Genomic DNA, 26,626 nt, shown 5'->3' with positions numbered 1-26,626 from the left:
ACACAAATATAAATGCAACATGGAACAACTTCAAAGATTTTACTGAGTTACAGTTCATATAAGGAAATCAGTCAATTGAACTACATTAATAAGGCCCTAATCTATGGATTTCATATGACTCGGAATACAGATATGCATTTGTTGGTCACAAATACCTTTTTTAAAATCTGAAAACCCACTGTTCCCATGACTGGTTAACTGCCTTGCTCAGGGGTCGAACAACATATTTTTACCTTGTCAGCTCGGGGATTCGATCCAACAACCTTTCGGCCCAACACTCCTACCATTTCCCTCATGCAGCGCGGCATCTCATTCGCATAGAGTTGATCAGGCTGTTCATTGTGGAATGTTGTCCCACTCCTCTTCAAATGCTTTGCAAAGTTGCTGGATATTGGTGGGAACTGGAACATGGTGTCGATCCAGAGCATCCCAAACATGTTCAATGGGTGACATGTTTGGTGAGTATGCAGGCCATGGAAGAACTGTGACATTTTCAGCTTCCAGGAATTGTGTACAGATCCCTGCGACATGGGGCCATGCATTATCATGCTGAAACATGAGGTGATGGTGGCAGATGAATGGCTCGACAATGGGCCTCAGGATCTGCCCATACCATAACCGCACCGCCACGATGGGGCACTCTGTTCACAACTTTGATATCAGTAAAACCCTCACCCACACAACACCAATACACGTGGTCTGCGATTGTGAGGCCGGCTGGATGTACTGCCAAATTCTATAAAATGACATTGGAGGTGGCTTATGGTAGAGAAATTAACATTCCATTTTCTGGCAACAGCTCTGGTGGACATTCCTGCAATCAGCATGCCAATTGCACACTCCCTCAAAACATCTGTGGCTTTGTGTTGTGTGACAAAACTGCACATTTTAGAGTGGCCTTTTGATGTCCCCAGGTGCACCTGTGTAATGCTCATGCTGTTTAACCAGCTTCTTAATATGCCACACCTGTCAGGTGGATGATTATCTTGGTAAAGGAGAAATGCTCATGTGAACAAATTTGTGCACCAAATTTCTTGTACATATGGAACATTTCTGTTAACTTTTATTTCAGCTCATGGGACCAACACTTTACATGTTGTGTTTATATTTTTGTTCAGGCAGCTTATACTCAGCTTCACTGTAAACTAAAATAGCTGGATCAGGTGTATGCCATCTATTGCTATGCTTGTAATATGATTATAGTCAAGCTGATCATGACTAAGAGAACAAAAGCCAGAAACCTGCAATGTAATACTATTTATCAGGGCCCTGTGTTTTGGTTGATCATGACCTGGATTTAACCTTTATTTTAAGCCTTTTCCAGAAAATAGAATCACAAACATTTCATCAATTGTCTGAGGATGGTGCTGGACCATCTGACATAAAAAGAAAAGGGGAAAGTTTAAGTTTGAAAAATATAAAAAAATTTAAAAAAGCTTTAAATCAAGTTAACGTGACTTTATTACAAATGATTTAACAATAAAGGCATGCGCTCTCATGTACTGGACTACTGACCGATCACGTGATGAATCTATCCTGAAGTAGATCACGATACAACATGACGACTGCAAACTCCCACATGACTTCTCTCTCTGGATCTCCACAGACAAGAGGTTGAGGAATGTAGTGAGATTTTGACATGAGATATTAGTAGGTAAATTAACATTAATCTTTGACAACTAAAATGAATTGTGTTTAGTGCAGCCAAATGGATGAACACACTCACTCTAGACTGAATGTGGTTTGTTTCAGGGTCCAGTACTTTATAAGAATAGAAGTAGGGCCCCAGTTCAGACACCTCATACCTCTGACTTGCGATAAGTTCTGCTAAAAAGAGAGCTTCTTCTTCAGCGCCCATGTACAAGTGCCTGCAAGTGTCATGATTTTCAACAGAGCATTTCAGAAGATCACATGCACCACTGCTTTAAGCAGATGTGTGAAATAAACCAGAGCTATTTTCCTATAGAGGAATCCATCATTACACAAGGCAACATACAGGTGATGTCAGCATGGATAAAAAAAATAGAAATACCATTATAAAAGTCTTTAATAAATTGTCAAAATTATTAATAAATATCTACAGGATATAAAAACAAAAACATGTAATCATAAAACTGTTAGTTTCACTTAAAAAAAAAAGACTACAGAGTACTGAGGATCATAAAAAAGTATTTAAAACTTATTGTGATGATCTGTCTCAAAAGTTTTTGTTCTGATAAATCATTTGTTGACTTGAGAAAATTGTCTCTTTTCTGAAAACAAATAAGCACTGCAAGAGAATAAACATTTGGTTTTGGTCAGAGACGAATAAACAGCTCTAGCTTTGGTCACTTCAAATTGTTAGGAGAAATAGCTGGAACGTAAGAAAATCTCTCATATCACACGTGTGGTCACATGTAATCTCAAATTGAAAGTGCAAAAAAAGTTATCAAATTTGTGATAAGGCTGAAATATAAAACTAAAAAAACATAATTATATTTCTAGGATGTGATGTTTTTGGGTATTTCTAGGTTGTTGAAAGTGACTGTGCTATACAGTGATTAATCTCAAGGCAATATTTCATCAATCCTTTCCTTTGCCCTTTTTAGGTCCCTTGTTCTTTTTATTGAGGATTTTCATCAGGTTCTTGGACATGTAGTATGGCTTCTGCATCGTTCCGTCATGTCGCTCCAAGTCCTCCACTGTGAGAAAGGGAGCAAGAAGGAAGCGAAGAAAATCAATAGACAGGTATGTTGAACAATTTTTTTGTGCAAAGAAGCAAGAAATTTAGCAATGTAATGCGTGACTGCTCAGTATATGAATACAGTGATGTGTGTTGCTGGAGGTGCTCTACTCACAGAAGCAGAGGAAGAGTGTGTCCACACACATGTTGTACACACTGAAGAATCCATGAGCAATGAGGTACGCTCCCACCACAACCACCTGTTACCACAAAGACATACACACCACTGTCAATTACTTTCTCTAACACACATTTAATTGATCGTTAACTGCTTCTTTCACTTCCACTATGGAATACCTGTAAATACAGTGCATTCAGACTTTTTTAATATATATATTTTTTTACATTACAGCCTTATTCTAAAATAGATTTTTAAAAAATATCAATCTACACACAATAACCCTTAATGACAAAGCAAAAAAATGTTTTTTAGAAATGTTTGTACATTTATAAAAAACTTTTAAAAAAAACTGGGCCACTCAAGGACATTCAGAGACTTGTCCCAAAGCCGCTCCTGCGTTGTCTTGGCTGTGTGCTTAGGGTCGTTGTCCTGTTGGAAGGTGAACCTTCACCCCAGTCTGGAGGTCCTGAGCGCTCTGAAGCAGGTTTTCATCAAGGAGCTCTCTGTACTTTGCTCCATTCATCTTTCCCTTGATACTGACTAGTCTCACAGTCCCTGCTGCTGAAAAACATCCCCAAAGCATGATGCTGCCACCACCATGCTTCACCATAGGGATGGTATTGGCCAGGTGATGAACGGAGCCTGATTTCCTCAAGACATGACACTTGGCATAGGGGGCCAAATTCACGGCTCAAAAAAATAAATGGAACACTTAAACACCACAATGTAACTCCAAGTCAATCACACTTCTGTAAAATCAAACTGTCCACTTAAGAAGCAACACTGATTGACAATAAATTTCACATGCTGTTGTGCAAATGGAATAGGTGGAAATTAAAGGCAATTAGCAAGACACCCCCAATAAAGGAGTGGTTCTGCAGGTGGTGACCATAGACCACTTCTCAGTTCCTATGCTTCCTGGCTGATGTTTTGGTCACTTTTGAATGCTGGCGGTGCGTTCACTCTAGTGGTAGCATGAGACGGAGTCTACAATCCACACAAGTGGCTCAGGTAGTGCAGCTCATCCAGGATGGTACATCAATGCGAGCTGTGGCAAGAAGGTTTGCTGTGTCTGTCAGCGTAGTGTCCAGAGCATGGAGGCGCTACCAGGAGACAGGCCAGTACATCAGGAGACGTGGAGGAGGCCAACAACCCAGCAGCAGGACCGCTACCTCCACCTTTGTGCAAGGAGGAGCAGGAGGAGCACTGCCAGAGCCCTGCAAAATTACCTCCAGCAGGCCACAAATGTGCACGTGTCTGCTCAAATGGTCAGAAACAGACTCCATGAGGGTGGTATGATGGCCCGACGTCCACAGGTGGGGGTTGTGCTTACAGCCCAACACTGTGCAGGACATTTGGCATTTGCCAGAGAACACCAAGATTGGCAAATTCACCACTGGCGCCTTGTGCTCTTCACAGATGAAAGCAGGTTCACACTGAGCACATGTGACAGACGTCACAGAGTCTGGAGACGCAGTGGAGAACGTTCTGCTGCCTGCAACATCCTCCAGCATGACCGGTTTGGCGGTGGGTCAGTCATGGTGTGGGGTGGTATTTCTTTGGGAGACGCACAGCCCTCCATGTGCTCGCCAGAGGTAGCCTGACTGCCATTAGTTACCGAGAGATGAGATCCTCAAACCCCTTGTGAGACCATATGCTGGTGAGGTTGGCCCTGGGTTCCTCCTAATGCAAGACAATGCTAGACCTCATGTGGCTGGAGTGTGTCAGCAGTTCCTGCTAGAGGAAGGCATTGATGCTATGGACTGGCCTGCCCGTTCCCCAGACCTGAATCCAATTGAGCACATCTGGGACATCATGTCTCGCTCCAGCCACCAACAGACTGCACCACAGACTGTCCAGGAGTTAGCGGATGCTTTAGTCCAGGTCTGGGAGGAGATCCCTCAGGAGACCATCCGCCACCTCATCAGGAGCATGCCCAGGCGTTGTAGGGATGTCATACAGGCAAGTGGAGGCCACACACACTACTGAGCCTCATTTTGACTTGTTTTAAGGATATTACATCAAGGTTGGATCAGCCTGTAGTGTGGTTTTCCACTTTAATTTTGAGTGTGACTCCAAATCCAGACCTCCATGGGTTGATAAATTTGATTTCCATTGATAGTTTGTGTGATTTTGTTGTCAGCACATTCAACTATGTAAAGAAAAAAGTATTCCATAAGAATATTTCATTCATTCAGATCTAGGATGTGTTATTTTAGTGTTCCCTTTATTTTTTTGAGCAGTGTAGTTCAAACTTGGTTTCATAATTCTATCTTTATGTAACTAGGCAAGTCAGTTAAGAACAAATTCTGATTTACAATGACGGCCTACCAAAAGGCCTCCTGCGGGGACGGGGGTGGGATTAAAAAATAAAAATACATTAAATAAAAATATTGGACAAAACACACATCCCAGAGAATCTGGTTTCTTATGGTTAAAGTCCTTTAGGTGCCTTTTGGTAAACCCCAAGCGGGATGTCATGTGCCTTTTACTGAGGAGTGTCTTGCGTCTAGCCACTCTACCATAAAGGCCTGATTGTTGGAGAGATGGAGAACTTTCCAGAAGAACAACCATCTACACAGAGGAACTCAAACTCTGTCAGAGTGACCATCGGGTTTTTGGTTATCTCACTGACCATGGCCCCCCCCCCCCCAATTGCTCAGTTGGGCTGGGCAGCCAGCTCTAGGAAGAGTCTTGGTGGTTCCAAACTTATTCTATTTAAGAATGGAGGAGGCCATTGTGTTCTTGGGAACCTTCAATGCTGCAGACATTTGTTGGTACCCTTCTCCAGATCTGTGCCTCGACACAATCCCATCTCAGAGCTCTACAGACAATTCCTTCAACCTCATGGCTTGGTTTTTGCTCTGAAATGCACTGCCAACTGTGGGTACGTTATATAAACAGGTGTGTGCCTTTCCAAATCATGTCCAATCAATGGATTTTTACCACAGGTAGACTCCAATCAAGTTGTAGAAAGATCTCAAGGATGCTCAATGGAAACAGGATGCACCTGAGCTTAATTTCGAGTCTCATAGCAAAGGGTCTGAATACTTATGTAAATAAGGCATTTCAGTTTTTATTTTTTTCTGAATTTGCAAAAATAAATAAAAAACCTGTTTTCGCTTTGTCATTATGTGGTATTATGTGTAGCTTGATGAGGAACTATTTTAATTTAACCTATTTTAGAATAAGGCTGTAAAGTAAAAAAATGTGAAGGGATCTGATTACTTTTCCAATGTATGACTGCCACTTACAATAATGGGCATCCAGTAGTAGTTGAGCATTTCTGTACGGAAATTGCTGCCTGGTAGTCTTATTCTGCCAGAGAAGAAAAAGAAAGCCAGGACTCCTGAGAAGAGAAGAGTAAAATTGGTTAAAGATTCAATTAATTTAGAAAGGTTATCTAATCACACTTCTGGCCTGTAAAATGCACAAAAGAAGCTCTTATTCAGAAATATGACCAATGATAAAATGGCATAGTAATTATGTTGGCGTTTGTCATCTTACCTACTCCTCCCACCACTAGCAGCTTCCCAAAGAAGAGCAGCAGGTCCGTCACTTTATCTAACACCACCACCCTGAGGAGAGAGGCACAGTCAGCACGTCAGGGAAATACATCCCCGGCATTCAGCTATGGTTTCACAGCAGTCAATCAAATCCATGCAAATGTTCTTATGAAAGAGGGGGGAAAAACAAGTCTACACATTCCCACAGGCATACCAACCAATACTAGAACACACACCTGACAATGTTCCTCATTAGAAGCATGAAAGCGTTTTTCGCGGAGACACAGAAGTTTTTTCCATATACGGCAATCTTTGGGAAAAAGAGGACTGTGTCTTAGATACATAGCCAACCAGAAATACTCTACACTGTGGGAACTGAGGGAGAGATTGACAGACACGTAGTTGTAGTTAACAGGTACATGTGAGGCTGCAGTAGAGACTGACCATGATGTAGGCGTTTCTATTGAGGAACTTTATGAACTTCTCCAGACACCAGAAGCAACACTTCAGACAGCACATAAGGAACCGAGCACAGGGGTTTTGAGCCGCTAGAGAGAATGAGACAGAGAGAAATAGTAATGGCGTCTTTTTGTAGGCAAGAACGCCGCCATTGTTTTTTCAAAAAGCCTATGGGAAAAATGTATGGTGTTTTTATAAAGTTTTTGGATAAAAGGAAAAAAATATAATAAAGTCTGTGGTCAACAACATAGGATATATCATACGATTTATGAAATGAAAAACAACACAAAGGCTTCATAATTCAAAAGGTAATGTTGACTGCTATTATCTCATAGGCTTAGGAGATCTTATACGTTTTGTTCTATGTTAACCTCAGACTTTTTTTCAGCATTTATTCAAAAACCCTATTCTTTCCCCAAATGGATGGCTGAACGAACGAACCAGAGGTAACTACTTTCCGGGTTTTACGACTACAAGCTGGGGAGCTCAATTACCCTTACATTACAACATGCATTATGTGAGAGCTTGGCATAATTGACTAGTTCCATATTAGGCCAATTCGATTTCCGTAAGTGCGCAGATATCGACTCGAAGAGGTTAATCGGAGAACAATAACAGGTTTCCAAGGGAAAATCCAGCCTTACCTCTGGTCTTGTGGTCCAGGTACTCCAGGATGATTCGAACTACCTGGATGAGGGTGAGGATCAAAGCACCAAACGCCAGGGAGCCAACATGGTATCTAAGAGAAGCAACATCAGCTGTGTTTGAATACCCATTCTAACAATAGTATATACATGAGTATATACTATTAGTTCATTTTAGTAGACTGTAAACGAACAGTATTGTTTCAGTTGCGCGTACTAGAGCTTTGCCTGTCTACCGGAAGTTGATGCTGTTGCTATGCAACATCTTGCTAGCATAACAAATGACTAGCTTAAAGATTTTACAATCTCTGGTGTGTTCTTAAATTCAATCTGGAGTGCACTCATAAATCCAGAGCGTTGTCAGATTGTCTGTCCTTAAATTCAGAGTGTTTCGCTCTCGGAGCGTTCAGAGCACAAACTGGACGCTCTGGCCAAGGAGTAGGTCAGTCAAGCACTCAAGCGAACTGGCTAATGTTGGATAGCTACTTCCAGACACAAATGAGAGAACACCTCACTCTGACCATTTTACCCACCCTAGCAGAGCTGGTTAGGCTGTTTTCATGTTATCCAGAGAGTTGGCGACTGTAACTGTGCTGCTGGCAACAATTAAATTATCAACACTTTTTTTTTGCCAAAGTTTACTGACACCTGCTATAGTCAACGGGTGTTGAGCATTCGTAAATTCACCAGTTATTCTGAGCGGGAGTGCTCCGAAATCAGAGTAGATAGCCAGAATTAACAATGTCCATTGAAACGCACAATGACTTACCTAAGAATAATGTGAATAATCAAGTCAATAAACATGGAGTAGTTAATATACTTCCTGGCAAGTTCAATGTATTAGTAGGCAACTAACGTTAGGTAACTAGCTTACATACCGGTACATACTGCTGTAATGCTATGCGGTTCGTAAGGAGAGAGTAGTTAACAAGTTGTCGGCCAACAAAACGTGTAACGTAACTTATTTGAAAAGTCAACACTTTATTACATTGCTCAATATTTTCTTAATATGTCTTAATTAGTTAAAGCAATGAATTTGTATCCGCTTTCGACTGACTTTGGCTGCATCTTTTCTGCCATTTTCTTCAACTCTGAAAAGCTATGAAGCCACGCCCATTCTCTGAAAAATTGCACTATGGGCCCTAAAAGCATGGAAATAGTGTCCACTGAATGTGTACTTCGTATTTTGGCAAATTTAGTACGACATTCTGGGAACTTTTGGCATACTAACTATATCCATACGATAACCAATAAGCATACTATATACTCAATTCACGTAACAAATAGTACAGTTAGTTTGAGTATTTGAACACAGCTATAGACATATGGGGAAAAAGGGAATTAGTTGAATGGATAGCTAACAAAATACAAATTGGATTCTGGCTCAAATTATAACTGTACAAGTATATGGTCTGTGAACACTCAAGCAAGGAAAGGCACCACCACAGCCCGACTGCTGAAACGTGTCAACACCCTTACCGTAGTGTGCGGATGAAGGCCTGGGACAAGGGGAAGGTGGGGATGTCCGAGGGCTTGCTGAAGGCCCAGTAGTAGGAGGCGAAGGCCCCAGCCAGGGTGCACTGGCCCAGGGCGATGACAAAGTTGATGCACCACAGGAAGGCCACCACGTTGTAGATCTGCAGGTTAAACAGGTTCCTCTGCAGCAGGCCCTCGTTGTTGTACTTGATGAAGATGCAGCGCGCCGACGGGCACCACGAGTAGTCTGTAGAGTTGTAGAATGTCTGAGGGAAAGACAGGAGGGGGGAGAGATGAAAGAGGAAGGGATTAAATATGAATGGAGACACGGAAAGGGGTCAAACAGATATTCATTTTTTTTTTTACGCAGATGGCTGAAGCAAGTACACACATTCTGTGTGTGTTTCTGATATCTGAGTTGGGCTTTTCTGCATCTATCTCTATGGGGTCAAAGTTTGCCAGGGACACTTACCTGTGGGTCACAGGTCACATTGCCGCCGATTTGGCCACAGTTACCCTGAGTAGAGTTGAGAGTCACCACTTTGTACACTGGATTGCCTGAAGTGGCCAGATACCTAAACATCTTCTGTTAAGTGTGTTAACGTTACCGTGGAGTTTGTAGACAGTGCTCAGTACAACACAGATACAAAACAGACCTTATGATTATTTGTCATAAAATTATAATAGGCAGTGTAAATCAAATATTTACACGACTGTGAGAGGATACAGAGCAGTGATGCCCCAGTAGGCCACACACACCACCAGGAGAACAAAGGTGACGAGAGGGTAGAACAGTGTAGACATCATGTGACTGACAGCCCTGTAAAAATGTACAGTACGTGTGCTGAAAAGTTAGGTTGTATCACAATATTGGTAGAATATTTGTCACAATACATGGGTATGTGTGTGTGTAAGTATAGGCCAGTATGTGTAATCCTGGCTCATATCTAACTTGACTCACTTGCTGGACTCCTGGATGAGAGCGATGGCGATGAGGATTCTGGTCCGTAGAAAGATCAAGGTCAGGAGAAGAATACCCTCTACCACAGATAGGATTATCACTGAGCGAGAAAGAATGAGAGAGAAAGCAGATAGGTCAACACAACGGTACAAAGTTGTCATCAGAAAGGCATGTCTGTCAGTCTGTAAACAGAGAAAAACAGAGACATAAAAAGAGCATGTGTAATATCAGACTCACAGAAGGCCAGCCAGGTCTCCTTAACCTGAAGGTAGACCTTGAAGTCGGTGGTGAAGCCTATGTCAGCGATGGAGACGGTTGACTTTCGGTAGTTGTCGTATTCCCACCAGCAGTGATATATACCTACAGAGAGACAGGTAGACAGAGAGCAAGAGAGAGAGAAATAAGATGCTTTAACCATCCTGAAAAATCAATGTTCTTAAACCACTGTGACCTACATATAAACATACTAGAGATACACTACAAACATGTTAGTAGACATATTATTATCATCAATGACTTACCATAGGCACCTACTGCCAAAACTCCAAATATAAGGACCCAGACCATAACAGGGGCGATGAACCGCAAGAGGAGGAGGAACAGAAAACTGACAACCATGGCTATGACTAGAGCACTGAGGGAGGAGAGGAGAGAGGTACACAGCAGAGTAAGAGAGGATTGGAAGAGCGGAGAGGGTCAAGTTAAAATGAGGTAGAGGAGAATAATAAAGAAAAATAAGATACATTTCAGGTCATTGTATCATTCCGGTCCTAATAAGCATGCCATCTCTAATAAATGTTAGATTCTTAGTAGAGCATATCTTATATTTAATGAGTTAAATTTGTGTAAACTGAAAGATCAGCTGAGAAGCTGAACAACAATGCAACATTTTCTGGTTTATCCTATTCTGATACAACAGTACAGGACAATGGAAATTGTGAATTGACAAGTAACTGGCAGTAGTTGAAAATGAGCCCGAGAGAGACTCACGCGATGATCCACTGCCATGATGACGCAAAGTCCTCAAAGATTCTCACTCCGATCTCCTTGGCATTGAAGCTGTTTACTATGTCACTACAACACAAACCGGGAAAAGACCTGTTAACGCTAGTAATTACTGACAATGTCTCTGACACAAAACAGCATGATGCAGAGTACTACATGATAAATAAAAATAAAAGCACAGAAGATTTAGAAGTAGAGGAGATGAGAGGAACAAAGAAAGAGAAATATAAAGAGGTTTCTTTGTAATAATACATTCATGCGTTGGGCCAGTAACCGAAAGGTTGCTAGATCAAGTCCCCGAGCTGACAAGGTAAAATTCTGTCGTTCTGCCACTGTTCCTAGGCCGTCATTGTGACTTGCCTAGTTAAATATAGGTAAAATAAAAATAAATTGGTGGTATTTATAGAGCTCAATACAAAGAGATGGTAACATTAAAAGCTTTCTTTGACTGCTGGTGTTCAGTACCAGTAAGTGTATTGATTACTACAGCACATTGAGGGGTAATTTTGGAGGTTGTACAACTACAGCCAACTGACAGATCTTTGGGTTGGTTCTGTATCAAATACTAACAAGTGCCCACTACTACACATGCGCATGTTTTTATGTGTCAAAGGATGAACATAAAAGTCTAATAGCCTACTTATCTTAAGTCTTATACTTAGTTAATGACATTCTAAAATGACCACTCAGGTCTGGACATCATGGTCAGACTCAGTGTTAATATTATCCTCAGAATCAACCCAAGGCTTTGTGGATCGATTCTGTACTAAAAGCTAATGCTAAAAGTAACATTCTAGCCATGTGCAAGGCTACTACTGGAGCTAAATGACAGGGCAGATGACTACGCTGGTATGGCAAAGGGCTACCACTATCATAAAGCAAGACACTAACTCACAAACATGCTAACACAGGTCTAAGTCTACACAAAGGAACTAGTCTACTATATTGATGTGAGATCAATTTAACTCACTCAATCAAGGACCTTTCACTGGCAGTGAGAAAGAGAGATTATGGGTTATTAATGGGTATTTGCAGTGTGTGTGTGTGTGTGTGTGTGTGTGTGTGTGTGTGTGACCCCCTACCCTGTGGCGTTCCTGATGCCATTGACTGTATCATTGATGCTTGATGGCAAGCCTGGCGTATTGACAAAGTCATTAGGAATATTTTTCAGAGCGGTAACATCAGGTATGCATCTTCCCAGAACTAGACAGAGGAAACAATGTTTACATTTAATGACTTAAAAGCATCTAGATCTGTAATTATGAAAGTAAATATGAAAAAAGAAAGGCACACTCACCAGAGATTGTAGGAGTGTAGAAGAATGGGCACAGCTCTTGATCCACAATTTCTTTAACATTCTGAGAGGCAAAGGGGGAAAAAAAGGATCAAATACTATCTTTAGCTACATAGAGTAAAAAACTAGGAAACCCCTCCTGTTAAATCTATTTCCAAAAGATAGTCCAAGGCTTTGAGGAGTCAGTGACAACAATGATCAATGAAAGCCTATCTAAAGAAGTGAATTTACAAACCTCCGTAAGAATAGGGTGGGACTTACCAGTTTAGTTGATGCTAGGTCAAAAGATGGCACGCAGAGTGTTTGGTTGAAGTAGTCTCGTGGCTTGGCATTCGGTAAGTAGGCCAAAGGATTCAGAGCCCAGAATACATCTGGGCACTTTTCCACACACACCTGCAGGGTGAGGAAAAAAAGAGGTCTTCACTTTGTGACATAAACGTGATGCCTGTCTCAGATAGCATACACATAATTTATTTTGTGTTTTTTAATGTTTTATTGCTATGTAACTGTTATGAAAGTTGTATTGTCAATTTTGTTTTGTATTTAAAAGTGTACATGACACTGCAACAAAATTTCCCCATGGGGACAATAAAGTCAGTAAGTCATTTTGGGATGTAGAGACAATAAAAGAAAGACCTCACACAAATGAAAATGAAATAGAAGACAACTTGTATGATTCCCAGCGGCTTGATGAAGACAATACATATACATACAAATTGGACCCAGGTATTAACAAGAGTATAAACACACACTCAAACACAATGGGAAATTGGAGATGTGCACAGAGTTCCTTATTACTCCTGACATCAGCCTTTAGAGAAACGAAGATATTATATAGGTGTGATGTTACTGTACTTGTGTGGTGGGGCACTGTAACCCATTAAGGACAGCGGCCATGACGTTGATTGATGTGGCACATTTCAGTATGTCAAAGTAGAACACGCTGGGTTGAGCTCTGCGAAAGCAAAAGTTACCAAACTATGCATTCTGAACGAAATATATAGCATGACAGTTCAGTATGTAGTGAGGCATGCAAAGCTTGAATTATTATGTAACGATGAAATGTCTGACTCGATTGGCCACATTTTCCGCTTTTATCGGTTGCATTCATGGCAGAAATGCAGGATTAGTAAATTCACATTACATAGCATCAAGTGTTCTGAACAAAATAATACTTGATGGTTCATAAAGGACTTGTAGTTCAAACACATCAAACACCAGAAAGGTCCTTACACATTGAGCCCGATGCCACAGAACATTCCAGTAGAGTTCCGTGGGTAGAGGACGTGCCGGGGATCACCATAAAGCCAGGCTGGTGGAAATATAAAAACACATCAAGATCTAATAGAGACATGGGGACACCAATATATTTACCACAGTCAAAGAACACATGAGCAAATTATTAATACATTTGTCAAAAAAACAAACAAATGAACATACAAAGCTCATGTACATCAATTTCCTGGTTTTGGTAAGTTTATATACTAAACCAACACCCTTTTCAATAAAGGGCCTACTGTACAGTCGTGGCCAAAAGTTAAGAATGACCACCCTGGCATGCTATCAATTAACTTATGGGCCACATCCTGACTGATGGCAGCCCATTCTTGCGTAATCAATGCTTGGAGTTTGTTAGAATTTGTGGGGTCTTGTTTGTCCACCCACCTCTTGAGGATTGACCACAAGTTCTCAATGGGAATAAGGTCTGGGGAGTTTCCTGACCATGGACCCAAAATATCGATGTTTTGTTCCCCGAGCCACTTAGTTATCACTTTTGCCATATGGCAAGGTGCTCCATCATGCTGGAAAAGGCATTGTTCGTCACCAAACTGTTCCTGGATGGTTGGGAGAAGTTGCTCTCGGAGGATGTGTTGGTACCATTCTTTATTCATGGCTGTGTTCTTAGGAAAAATTGTGAGTGAGCCCACTCCCTTGGCTGAGAAGCAACCCCACCCATGAATGGTCTCAGGATGCTTTACTGTTGGCATGACACAGGACTGATGGTAGCGCTCACCTTGTCTTCTCCGGACAAGCTTTTTTCCGGATGCCTCAAACAATCGGAAAGGGGATTCAGAGAAAATGACTTTACCCCAGTTCTCAGCAGTCCAATCCTTGTACTTTTTGCAGAATATCAGTCTGTCTCTGATGTTCTTCCTGGAGAGAAGTGGCTTCTTTGCTGCCCTTCTTGACACCAGGCCATCCTCCAAAAGTCTTCGCCTCACTGTGCGTGCAGATGCACTCACACCTGCCTGCTGCCATTCCTGAGCAAGCTCTGTAATGGTGGTGCCCCGATCCCGCAGCTGAATCAACTTTATGAGACGGTCCTGGCACTCGCTGGACTTTCTTGGTCACCCTGAAGTCTTCTCGACAACAATTTAACCGCTCTCCTTGAAGTTCTTGATGATCCAATAAATGGTTGATTTAGGTGCAATCTTACAGGTAGCAATATCCTTGCCCGTGAAGCCCTTTTTGTGCAAAGCAATGATGACAGCACGTGTTTCCTTGCAGGTAACCATGGTTGACAGAGGAAGAACAATTATTCCAAGCACCACCCTCCCTTTGAAGCTTCCAGTCTGTTATTTGAACTCGATCAGCATGACAGAGTGATCTCCAGCCTTGTCCTCGTCAACACTCACACCTGTGTTAACGAGAGAATCCCTGACATTATGTCAGCTGGTCCTTTTGTGGCAGGGCTGAAATGCAGTGGAAACGTTTTTTTGAGGATTCAGTTAATTTGCATGGCAAAGAGGGACTTTGCAATTAATCTGATCACTCTTCATAACATTCTGGAGTATATGCAAATTGCCATCATACAAACTGAGGCAGCAGACTGTGAAAATTAATATTTTGGCCACAACTGTATATCCGGTCAATGCACAATATCCTATCACATTAATCACATACTAAGCTATTGATATTGGCCATATATTCATATGACCTCCTTTCTTATCAGGCATCTCTATTGACTCTAGATAAGGCAGAGTGAGTGGCTGCTGGAATGTGTTTGATGACAGGTCATGGATGATTGTGAGCTTCTGCTTCGGATCTGCTCTTTGGAACCACTGTGGGTGGGAGTCAGAGTTGTCTCAGGTGTCTTTCGGTCTTTCACCCGAAAGACAGAAAAGGTAGGAGAATATCAAGGCCATAGAGATACCTTATAATTCTAGAAAAGGGTGAGAGTTGAGACCTTGAAGAGGGGAAAAGTCAGGAAATCATAGATTCAATGACAAACTTATGTTTTCAGTGCACTCTCAATAATGGAGTTCTGTTCTCACTTGTGAGTGGTGTTTTGACAAGCTGTTGGAATTGAGGAAGGGACCAAGGTGATTATGTCACTGTTGTTTTGTTTAGCCAGACTGTGCTTTCCGCCTGCTAATACTACATTTACATAGGGTGTTATGGCGAGGACACCAGAGTTTCAAAAGGGACGTAAGAGTCATAAAGAGGGTGACAGCCAGAGAGAGATAACGTCAGGAATCAGATTTCATCTAATGGCACGAGAGAGAAAATAATTATCATACAGAATAAGTAAGTTTGTGTGAGTGAGAGAAAAGGTCAGAGAGGTAGGTGGGAGGTGCGTAGAAGGCACATCTTACCCAAAATTCCCACTGCCATGTAGCCAAGGATCACGACCATGAAGAGAACACAGCAGATGATATCAGTGCAGCCTCTGGGGGAGAACGGAGAGACAATAACACACAAAGTGATTTTGAGCATTGCTGTGTAATACATGCCTCCGGGTAGAATTGTTTTACAGAAAGTATGCCTAGCAAAGGCACTTTAGACATACAATGGACAATTTGCATACAGAGATAGAGTGATAGTTAGGGCTAGGCTTGTAGGCTTTTTTGTTTCACCTTTATTTTACCAGGTAGAGAACCAGTTCTCATTTACAATTGCGACCAGGCCAAGTTAAAGCAAAGCAGTTCGACGCATACAACAACAGAGTTACACATGGAGTAAAACAAACATACAGTTAATAATACAGTAGAAAAGTAAGTCTATATACAATGTGAGCAAATGAGGTGAGAAGGGAGGTAAAAGGCAAAAAAAAGCCCATGGTGGCGAGGTAAATACAATATAGAGAGCAAGAGAAAATAAGTGAGAGATACTTAGCGGAAGAGGCTACCTTTTCCGAATGGGTCCATTGAAGGTGGGGTCATACTGAGCAGGTTCCCCTGAAAAGAAAACAGAGAGATAATGGTTCAATAACAGAATTGAACTATTTTCTGAAGGTCTATTCTTCAAAATAAATGTCAAGCTATTTATGCACATTAACACAAAAATAACTTTATCAAAATACTGATAGTAGTCAGATTAGAATAGGATAGAATACATGGGGAAAACATCTCTCGGTAAAGGCATTTTGCATTGATATTCAAAAGAGCTTTACTGTGTGTGAGATTCTATGGAGAGAATTGCGTGCCTGTGAGTTTGAGGGTTAATTGAGGTGGGAGGTTGTTGCTAAGCAACAAGAGTAGCCTTTGTTAGTATGCACCTCATTGAGTTAATGAGTGACAGTCTTCAGCTTGAGAAGGAGGAAATAGAGCAAAAAAGAATAAGACCTTGACACTCCTTTATAGGTTGTACAATCTGTACAGTACACTGGAGAACTGTGGTGGTGATGACTGGGTTATGATGACTGGGTTACAGGAATTACATTGCTTAGTGTCACTTCCTATAACATTTCTTAAGAGTTGTCAAATGGAGAAAAATAGAGAGCTATTAAAGATATACACTTCCAGTCAAACGTTTGCACACACCTACTCATTCGAGGGTTTCTCTTTATTATTACTATTTTATAAAATTGTAAAATAATAGTGAAGACATCAAAACTGTGAAATAACACATATGGTATCATGTAGTAACCAAAAAAAGTCTCAAACAAATCAAAATATATTTTATATTTGAGATTCTTCAAGTAAACCACCCTTTGCCTGGACAGCTTTGCACAGTCTTGGCATTCTCTCAACCAGCTTAATCTGGAATGCTTTTCCAACAGTCTTGAAGGAGTTCCCACATATGCTGAGCACTCATTGGCTGCTTTTCCATCACTCTGTGGTCCAACTCATACCAAACCATCTCAATTGGGTTGAGGTCGGGTGATTGTGGAGGCCAGGTCATCTGATGCAGCACTCCATCACTCTCCTTCTTGGTCAAATAGCCCTTACACCGCATGGAGGTGTGTTGGGTCATTGTCCTGTTGAAAAATAAATTATAATCCCACTAAGCCCAAACCAGATGGGATTTGATGGGATGGGATGGCATATCGTGGCATGGTAGCCATGCTGGTTAAGTGTGCCTTGAATCTAAATAAGTCAGACTGTCACCAGCAAAGCCCCCCCACACCTCCTCCTCCATGCTTCACTGTGGGAACCACACATGCGGAGATCCTCCGTTTACCTACTCTGTGTCTCACAAAGACACAGCAGTTGGAACCAAAAATCTCAAATTTGGACTCAGACTAAAAAGGTCAGATTTCCACCGGTCTAATGACCATTGCTCATGTTTCTTGGCCCAAGCAAGTATCTTCTTCTTATTGGTGTCCTTTAGTAGTGGTTTCTTTTCAACAAATCGACCATGAAGGCCTGATTCACACAGTTTCCTTTGAACAGTTGATGTGTGTCTCTTTTTTAATTTAACGAGCAAGTCAGTTAAGAACAAATTCTTATTTACAATGACGGCCTACCACGGCCGAACTCTCCCCTAACGCCGCGCTATGGGACTCCCAATCACGGCCGGTTGTGATACAGCTCGGGATCGAACCAGGGTCTGTAGTGACGCCTCTAGCGCTGAGACGCAGTGCCTTAGACCGCTGCGCCACTCGGCTGTTACTTACTCTGAAGCAATTATTTGAGCTGTAATTTGAGGTTGGCAACTCTAATGAACATATCCTCTGTAGCAGAGGTAACTCTGGGTCTTAATTTCCTGTGGCAGTCCTCATGAGAGCCAGTTTCATCTTTCCGGATTTCCGGATTTTCTTTCCGGATTGACTGAAGTAATGGACTGTCATTTCTTTTTGTTTATTTGAGCTGTTCTTGCCATCAAATACATTAAGAAAATAAATTCCACAAATTACTTTTAAGAAGGCATTAATTCAAATGCATTCCAAGTTACTACATGATTCCATGTGTGTTATTTCATAGTTTTGATGTCTTCACTATTATTCTACAATGTAGAATAATAGTAAAAATAAAGAAAAACCATGGAATGAGTATTTGTGTCCAAACTTTTGACTGGTACTGTGTCTCATCATCCCTCCCTTTTTCTCTACATTGCATAAGTCAATGTATTTATGACAAATTTTATGATTTATGCAACCTTAAAAGAAAGGTAGCCTAAAACGAAAGAGAAGGGGCAGTATGTGATGGCCGAGATTTTAATTGAGTTTGAATTCAAAGATGGAGGAAGCAGGCTCAAAGCAGAGCAGTGCATTTTTAAAGGGATGCTCAGATCCACCAAAAATATTCCATCAGACATTTTCCACCGAAACCCTGCATTTCATAGTCACTCACAACTAGGGCCGGGACAACACCAGCATCACGTTACTCGTTAGTATCAAGGCAAGGAACCAAAACACAAAGCAGATTTAACTTATTCAGGAAAACAGCCCTAATGTTGGTAACAAAGATATATGTTGTCATTCAGAGTCACATTTATTTTTTTCCAAGCTATAGCACACTATTTTACATAAACACTTTTTAATTAACCACAGAGTTTGGTCTGCTTTGTGTTTTCATTTTTGCCATGGAAAAAATATTGCAATACTGGTACCGTCACAGCCCTACTCACTCCCATTCCCCTTACCACAGTAAGCAATTACGTTTGTTTGGTCTGTATCCTGTTTGGCAAGCTAAACATTTCTAAGAGATGTTATTGGTCTCATGGGCACTTCCTTATCTCCTCACAATAAACCAAATTTAAATCCCAGAATAAAATGGCTTCATAAAATGACAAATGAAAGATACAGCACCCGTTGAACATTGCACCTGTCCGAGGAATATGGAGTTGAGCATGAGGTTTACTTTGTTCATTTCAATTAGGTTGCTATGGGGTAGATAACAGGCCAGGTCTTGTTGGCCATTATACACCAATTACTGATTGGAAGCACGCAAAACACTCATGTATACAATGAAGTCAGCAACTATGACTTCGAGTTAGTGATTTTAAATATACAATGTAGGCCTGTTCATTAGGTCCATGGACTACAATGTCTCACTCAGAGGTATAATTTAAGAAGCTCTAAAGCCTGTTACGGCTGCTGTCCCTGTACAGGGATCAACATCAGCGGAAATTTCAGAGTGACAACTAATAGTACTCGATACAACTCAAACTTTCATTAAAACACACATGCAGGGTACTCAATTAAAGCTACTCGTTGTGAATCTAGCCAACATGTCAGATTTTTAAAATGCTTTTCGGCGAAAGCATGAGAAGCTATTATCTGATAGCATGCAACCCCCGAAATACACAAAGGGGACGTAAAACAGAATAATTAGCGTAGCCGGCGCTACACAAAACGCAGAAATAAAATATAAAACATTCATTACCTTTGACGAGCTTCTTTGTTGGCACTCCTATATGTCCCATAAACATCACAATTGGGTCTTTTTTTCGATTAAATCCGTCCACGTATACCCAAAATGTCCATTTATGAAGCCCGTCTGATCCATGGAAAAGCACCGTTCCAAAACGCACCGTAATTTTTTTAAATTAAAAAAGTTACCTATAAACTTTGACAAAACACTTCAAACTACTTTTGTAATCCAACTTTAGGTATTAGTAAACGTTAATAATCGATCAAATTGATCACGGGGCGATCTGTATTCAATAGCAGCACGTTTTGAAATCATGGTCCACATTCTCTCTTTCATAACTTCCTGTGGTGTGCTCGACGACAGGAAGTGCCTATTCCTCATGTTACCAAGGATTAATTTAAAATCAATTGACAGTACTGGCGACATCATGTGGACGCTGTAGGCATTGTAAACAGGGCCCTATCTATTTTCCCTTGCCATAGACAATACAGAGACTGGCGGAGGGATATTTTTGGGGGTTTTTTTGTGAACAGTTTTCCTTGGAATTTTTCCTGCTAAACGCGTTCTGTCAGTCACAGACATGATTTAACCAGTTTTATAAACTTCAGAGTGTTTTCTATCCACACATACTAATCATATGCATATACTATATTCCTGGCATGAATAGCAGGACGTTGAAATGTTGCACGATTTTTAACAAAAAGCTGCACAAAATCGCAGCCTCTTTAACATATCCAATAAATGAATCTTGCTGAATTGACTTTCAGTAGATTCTCTTTTATCTGACGAGACCGTTACATCCTATATACCTACTTATCTTGTTTTATGAGAGCTCAATGTTTTAGTAATGTAAGAATATTTTCAGAATACACAGAATACTAAAAGGTCAATAGGAAATTAACGATCAATAGAAAGTTGTTTTCAGTTCAACATCTGTTTAGAATCTGTGTAGGAATTTCAGTCCGGGACTCATAGCTACATGTGTCAAGTTCTCATTGGTCCAAATCGTCAATACACTGAGCCTGAAACAGGATATTTGTTATTTGGCCATTGGCCCAATTTTACTGCAAGGAACTATAATTGATCAACCACAGGCTAGGGTTGGGGGTTATAAATTACATTCTGTCACTTTGTTCTGTGGAGAGAAACACTGAGGACAGGGAAGAATGAACATCGACCATCTACTTCCCAGCATGATTGGTTCTCTTTGAATGAACCCATTTGCTTTGGGGTCTGTGTTATTGAAGAATAACATCAACTGCTAACAGTAACAACATCCTGAAGATAGCCTACTGCATGTGGAAAGAAAATGAGTGAAAATGTAAGCTTTGTAGTGAGTACACAATAAATGTATAGGATGTTGACAATCATACTGTTTGTTTTGCAGCTAACTACAAGGCCTACTGTATGAATTATTTACAATGAGGCACGCTGTTGGCTTCCAACTGACAGAATACACAACCTTAGTGAAAGTCCGGGAGAAGGAATGTGGATATTCCAAACAAAAGAAACCTGTTCCTCTGCCTCATTGCCGTCTGTAAATTAATATCAGATTACAAAGCTGTCTTTTTGGGGCAAATCACTACCTGGAAACTGACTGACAGGTACCCTTTCCTGATGTGCTATTTATTCTTCCTGGTTAACCATCTGCTCCACTAGAATATGCCATAAAGCATTTTGGATTCTACAAAACCTCAGACGTCAGGACATTTTTTACTTCAGTACTTTGGCCCAAACAATGAATCTCTCTGTATGTAAGTTCAAGTGATTTGACTTGACCTTGGATAGAGTGGTGACGTAAAAAGATCAACAATTTTTTGTCCAATTGGAGGTATACACGTGGAGGTATTACTGTTTGGGTTGTGATGTGGTGTTGTGATACCCTCCTAAAAAGTTATGTTAATCACTGTGCACACAGTGAGTTAGGCTCCATGACTGTATATATGAACATACAAAGCCATCGATCACGACACCATTAATTCATAGTGCATTGAAGCCAAATTAAGCCCATTAAGATGGTGTCTCTTGGAGACATAACATGCAGTTTGAGCTACTCCAGGAAGTGGCATTGCAGGCTAACTCAGTGCTGCCCCTTCTCATTTAGTAACTCAAGTTGAAGGCCACCCGGGGTACTGCAGGCTACCATTGGCAACTACAGTGCATCCGGGAAAGTATTCAGACTCCTTCCCTTTTCCCAAATTTTGTTACGTTACAGCCTTATTCTAAAATAGATTAAATAAAACATTTTCCTCATCAATCTACACACAATACCCCATAATGACAAAGTGAAAACAGGTTTTTAGAAATGTTTGCAAATTTACAAAACCTAAAATAAATTACCTAATTTACATAAGAGTTCAGACCTTTTGCTTTGAGACTCAAAATTGAGCTCAGGTGCATCCTGTTTCCATTGATCATCCTTGAGATGTTTCTACAACTTGATTGAAGTCCACCTGTGGTAAATTCAATTGATTGGACGTGATTTGGAAAGGCACACACCAGTCTACAGTTGACAGTGCATGTCAGAGCAAAAACCAAGTCATGAGGTCAAAGGAATTGTACGTAGAGATCAGACAGGATTGTGTCGAGGCACAGATCTGGGGAAGGGTACCAACAAATGTCTGCAGAATTGAAGGTCCCCAAGAACACAGTGGCCTCCATCATTCTTAAGTGGAAGAAGTTTGGAAACACCAAGACTCTTCCTAGAGCTGGCCGCCAAGCCAAACTGAGCAATCATGGGAGAAGTGCCTTGGTCAGGGAAGTAACTAAGAACCCAATGGACACTCTGACAGAGCTCCAGAGTTCCTCTGTGGAGATGGTTGTCCTTCTGGAAGGTTCTCCCATTTCAGCAGCATCCAGACAGATGCCACTCCTCAGTAAAAAGCACGACAGCCCGCTTGGAGTTTGCCAAAAGGCACCTAAAAGACTCTCAAACCATGAGAAACAAGATTCTCTGGTCTGATGAAACCAAGATTGAACTATTTGGCCTGAATGACAAGCATCACGTCTGGAGAAAACCAGGCACTGCTCATCACCTGGCCAATACCATCCCTACGGTGAAGCATGGTGGTGGCAGCATCATGCTGTGGGTATATTTTTCAGCAGCAGGGACTGGGAGACTAGTCAGGATTGAGGGAATGATAAACAGCGCAGAGAACAGAGATATCCTTGATGAAAACCTGATCCAGAGCACTCAGGACCTCAGACTGGGGTGAAGGTTCACCTTCCAACAGGACAACGACACAAAGCACACTTCCAAGACAATGCACGAGTGGCTTTGGGACAAGTCTCTGAATGTCCTTGAGTGGCGCAGCCAGAGCCTGGTCTTGAACCATATCGAACATCTCTGGAGAGACCTGAAAATAGCTGTGCAGTGACGCTCCCCATCCAACCTGACAGAACTTGAGAGGATCTGCAGAGAAGAATGGAAGAAACTCCCCAAATACAGGGGTGCCAAGCTAGTATCGTCATACCCAAGACAAGTCTGTAATTGCTGCCAAAAGTACTTCAAAGGGTCTGAAAACTTATCTAAATGTCATATTTCCATAACAAAAATTACAAAAATGTTTTAAAAAATGTTTTGCGTTGTCATTAAGGGGTATTGTGTGTAGATTGGTGAGGGGGAAAAAACAATTTAAATCAATTTTAGAATAAGGATGTATTGTTACAAAATGTGGGAAAAAAAATCAAGGGGTCTGAATACTTTCCGAATGCACTGAACAAAAATATAAATGCAACAATTTCAAAGACTTTACCGAGTTACAGTTTATATAAGGAAATCAGTCAATTGAAATAAATTAATTAGGCCCTAATCAATGGATTTCACATGACTGTGCAGGGGTGCAGCCTTAGGTGGGCCAGGCTTTCCCCACAAAAGAGCTTTATTACAGACAGAAATAGGTTCAAGTACATACATCTGGTGTATTAGAAGCAATTATCAGTACCATGATTTTCCACAAAAAAATGTTTTATTTGCACAAAGATTGACGACAAAGATTGCCATGGGGTCCTGTTTTCCACTAACAATACCTGCAGTACTCATTGCAGCAACGAAAGTTGAAGGGCCAGCCATTCTCCCCTGGATAGGCTGCATAGTGTGTGTCTCCTATACCGAATCTGCCTATGAGGAAACATGCATTGGGTTGTCAAGGCCAGCGTCAGTCAACTAATTAAGTGATAAACTTTTGACTGTAAGACTATGGGTACACACACACACCCTCTTCTTACACAGAAAGGGAGCGCTTAAGGAAAGGATTTAGCTACTAGTTAGCCCAGTATTTATAGCCAGCAGCATACCACCCTGCATACCACTGCTGGCTTGCTTCTGAAGCTAAGCAGGGTTGGTCCTGGTCAGTTCCTGGATGGAAGACCAGATGCTGCTGGAAGTGGTTTTGGAGGGCCAGTAGGAGACACTCTTTCCTCTGGTCTAAAAAAATATCTTAATTAATGATTGGGGACACTGCCCTGTGTAGGGTGCTGTCTTTCGGATGTGACGTTAAACGGGTGTCCTGGCTCTTTGAGGTCATTAAAGATCCTGGCTAAATTCCCAATCTGGCCCTCGAACCATCACGGTCACCCAATAATCCCCAGTTTACAATTGGCTCATTCATCCCCTCCTCTCTCCTGTAACTATTCCCCAGGTCGTTGCTGCAAATGAGAACGTGTTCAGTCAACTTACCTGGTAAAATAACAGATAAATACAATTTAATTCACCCATTCCCTCACTCATCCGACTATTTTGTGGAGCTTGCTAAAACAACCTCATGGTGCCTCTAGAGAACAGAGAGCGCAGGTGACCCGTTCTAACAGCATCTGAAATTAAAAGCCAGGTCAGGACCAGCATCAATTAATAGTAACAGAATTTGTATCAATATTAGCAGAAGCAGCTGAGGCGAAAGATTTGTCTAGTGTCTGTCTAGTTTAATCATTGGCTTTCAAATGTGGTTTTCCAATGTTCTGTAGTGCTTGCCTAGCTCACCGCACACAATTAACTGGCCAATGATTAGCAGGCCATCATTGTAGCCATTTCAGTATTAACCACAATTATTTCTAAATAGTAAAAATTACATCAGAACACAAAACACCGCCGACGTCAAGGGCTTTTGACCAGGATGAAAAAACACGTAAAGTTCGACCTCTCAATCAAATGAAACTTTTGCCAAACAAATCTAACATAATTAAAGAAGCAGACGGTGAAATATCTCTGTCAATAGCAATACATCTTTGATTCCTCATAAGATTTCAAAGGAACAAAAGTCGCCTAGTCTAAGTGGCAGGGAGAAACCCTGTGAATCCACTTCCTTCTTAGGAAACAGGATGGACAAACTGGACACGTGTACCTGTCCAAGAGGCAGCTGAATTTACATGGAATGGTTATTTGAATAGCAGTGCCAGAATGTCAATAGACTATTAATCTCATGCAAACAACTGGGTTTAAGGACCAAATAGCACCCTATTCCCGATATAGTGCACTACTTTTGAGAGCCCCATGAGCCCTGTTCAGAAGTAGTGGACTATATGGGGAATATGGTGCAATTTTGGACACAACCCTTGCGTAAAATGGACATGTAATAGGTCACACTAAGGCAGTGAGCCTTTATACACACCACATAGGCACACCCAGAGATGGACTTATGCAAAACAAAAGACCCCCACCACAACACACAGCAGACTGAAAGAGAATGAATGCCTCACATCAACGTTTGTTTTTATCAAACTTCCTCCTCTATATTTCACCATCAAATCCAAAAACCTACATAAAAGCATTGACATGCCATTGAACAGGGACAGGCAACAGATGGTGGAGAACTCAGTCTCAATTTATTGTTGAGAGTTAGAATAGTATAATACATGAATTGCAATCTTGAAATGTGGTTGTGCAGTCAGCGGTTTTTTAATCTTATGTCAGTCACGGATAGTCAGTCAATTAGCCCCGTTTCAGCTAAAAACGTGTAGATTATTAAACTGTAATGCTTTTAATTTATTTTACCTTTATTTAACTAGGCAAGTCAGTTAAGAACAAATTCTTATTTTCAATGACGACCTAGGAACATTGTACCTTGTCAGCTCGGGGGTTTGAACTTGCAACCTTCCGGTTACTAGTCCAATGCTCTAACCACTAGGCTACCCTGCCGCTTACTGAATATTGATTTTATATCACTTATTGCATTTATATATTAATAATTTATTTAGTTTGAAAGATGCAATAACCAAATCAATTATTGATGTAGTTTTCTGTAAAATACATCAGTAATATCTTTGCTTCATGAAAACAATTACTGTCAACTTTGCCTATAACTACATATGTATCTAAATCTTGAATACTAAGCAATTGACAATGTCACAAATTGTTATTAGGCTATTCAAATATGCAGTCATCGGCTTTAAGCCCAAATGTGACACCTCTAGTAAAGTAGTAACGTTAAAGTTAGGCCTAATCGGTTCCACCACTCATAAGGAACTGTCTGGTTTCATCACTGAAAAACGCAAATAGGCTAAACTAGGGACAAGTAAATAAAAATAAAAATGGTTTAATTGAAGACCGATAAATGTGACACTACTCTGAGGTTAGACAAATACGAGCCAGCCAGGTAACGTAACCAGCGATGTGAAATTAACTCACCATATTCCAACGAATCCACGGAATCCAAGCTCTCTTCCTTCAGTTTTTTACCCATTTCCTATGCTTTACCTCTACTAGTTTATATTCGTCTAAAACGTCCAAATGACCAGGTAAATCAAGTTAAATAATCAAAAAGTCTAAACCAACGTTTCAAAAGGTGTTAGTACACCTGTGTGGACAATTAAAAAAACAGACTTCCTGAGAATAAATCTCTCCCTCGCGCTACAGCAACTAGGGTTGTGACGTCACGAACGCACCTGTGGGATGCGCACTTCCAT

At 41.0% G+C, this 26,626-nt stretch overlaps 1 protein-coding gene across 1 annotated transcript; it reads right to left on the bottom strand.

The window, feature by feature from the left end:
* Window positions 1–1,443: 1,443 nt before the first annotated feature.
* On the bottom strand, window positions 1,444–26,626 carry LOC110488517 (choline transporter-like protein 4). The gene is made up of 22 exons (XM_036971365.2): window positions 26,349–26,626; window positions 16,318–16,366; window positions 15,785–15,858; window positions 13,422–13,500; window positions 13,044–13,143; window positions 12,450–12,581; window positions 12,192–12,252; window positions 11,977–12,097; window positions 10,880–10,963; window positions 10,411–10,523; window positions 10,127–10,249; window positions 9,890–9,989; window positions 9,656–9,748; window positions 9,401–9,503; window positions 8,932–9,194; window positions 7,453–7,547; window positions 6,794–6,897; window positions 6,586–6,659; window positions 6,351–6,421; window positions 6,098–6,192; window positions 2,838–2,922; window positions 1,444–2,681 (listed from the first exon to the last, which is right to left on the bottom strand). The coding sequence occupies exons 1-22, from the start codon at window positions 26,401–26,403 to the stop codon at window positions 2,563–2,565; spliced, it is 2,193 nt and encodes a 730-aa protein (XP_036827260.1). The 5' UTR covers window positions 26,404–26,626; the 3' UTR covers window positions 1,444–2,562.

The sequence above is a fragment of the Oncorhynchus mykiss genome, chromosome 30 (genome assembly GCF_057628025.1).
Source record: "Oncorhynchus mykiss isolate SJ-2025 chromosome 30, ASM5762802v1, whole genome shotgun sequence".
Classification (NCBI taxonomy): Eukaryota; Metazoa; Chordata; class Actinopteri; order Salmoniformes; family Salmonidae; genus Oncorhynchus; species Oncorhynchus mykiss.
The sequence above is the reverse complement of the archived record's forward strand: the minus strand, read 5'-3'. Positions and strand labels throughout refer to the sequence as shown.

Coding starts and splice junctions, on each gene's coding strand:
- LOC110488517 (XM_036971365.2), bottom strand. CDS start 26,403: ATGGGTAAAAAACTGAAGGAAGAGAGCTTGGATTCCGTGGATTCGTTG. Junction 6,898..7,452: donor CCTGGACCACAAGACCAGAG/GTAAGGCTGGAT, acceptor CATTCTCTCTAG/CGGCTCAAAACCCCTGTGCT. Junction 6,422..6,585: donor CTAATGAGGAACATTGTCAG/GTGTGTGTTCTA, acceptor CTCTCTCCTCAG/GGTGGTGGTGTTAGATAAAG.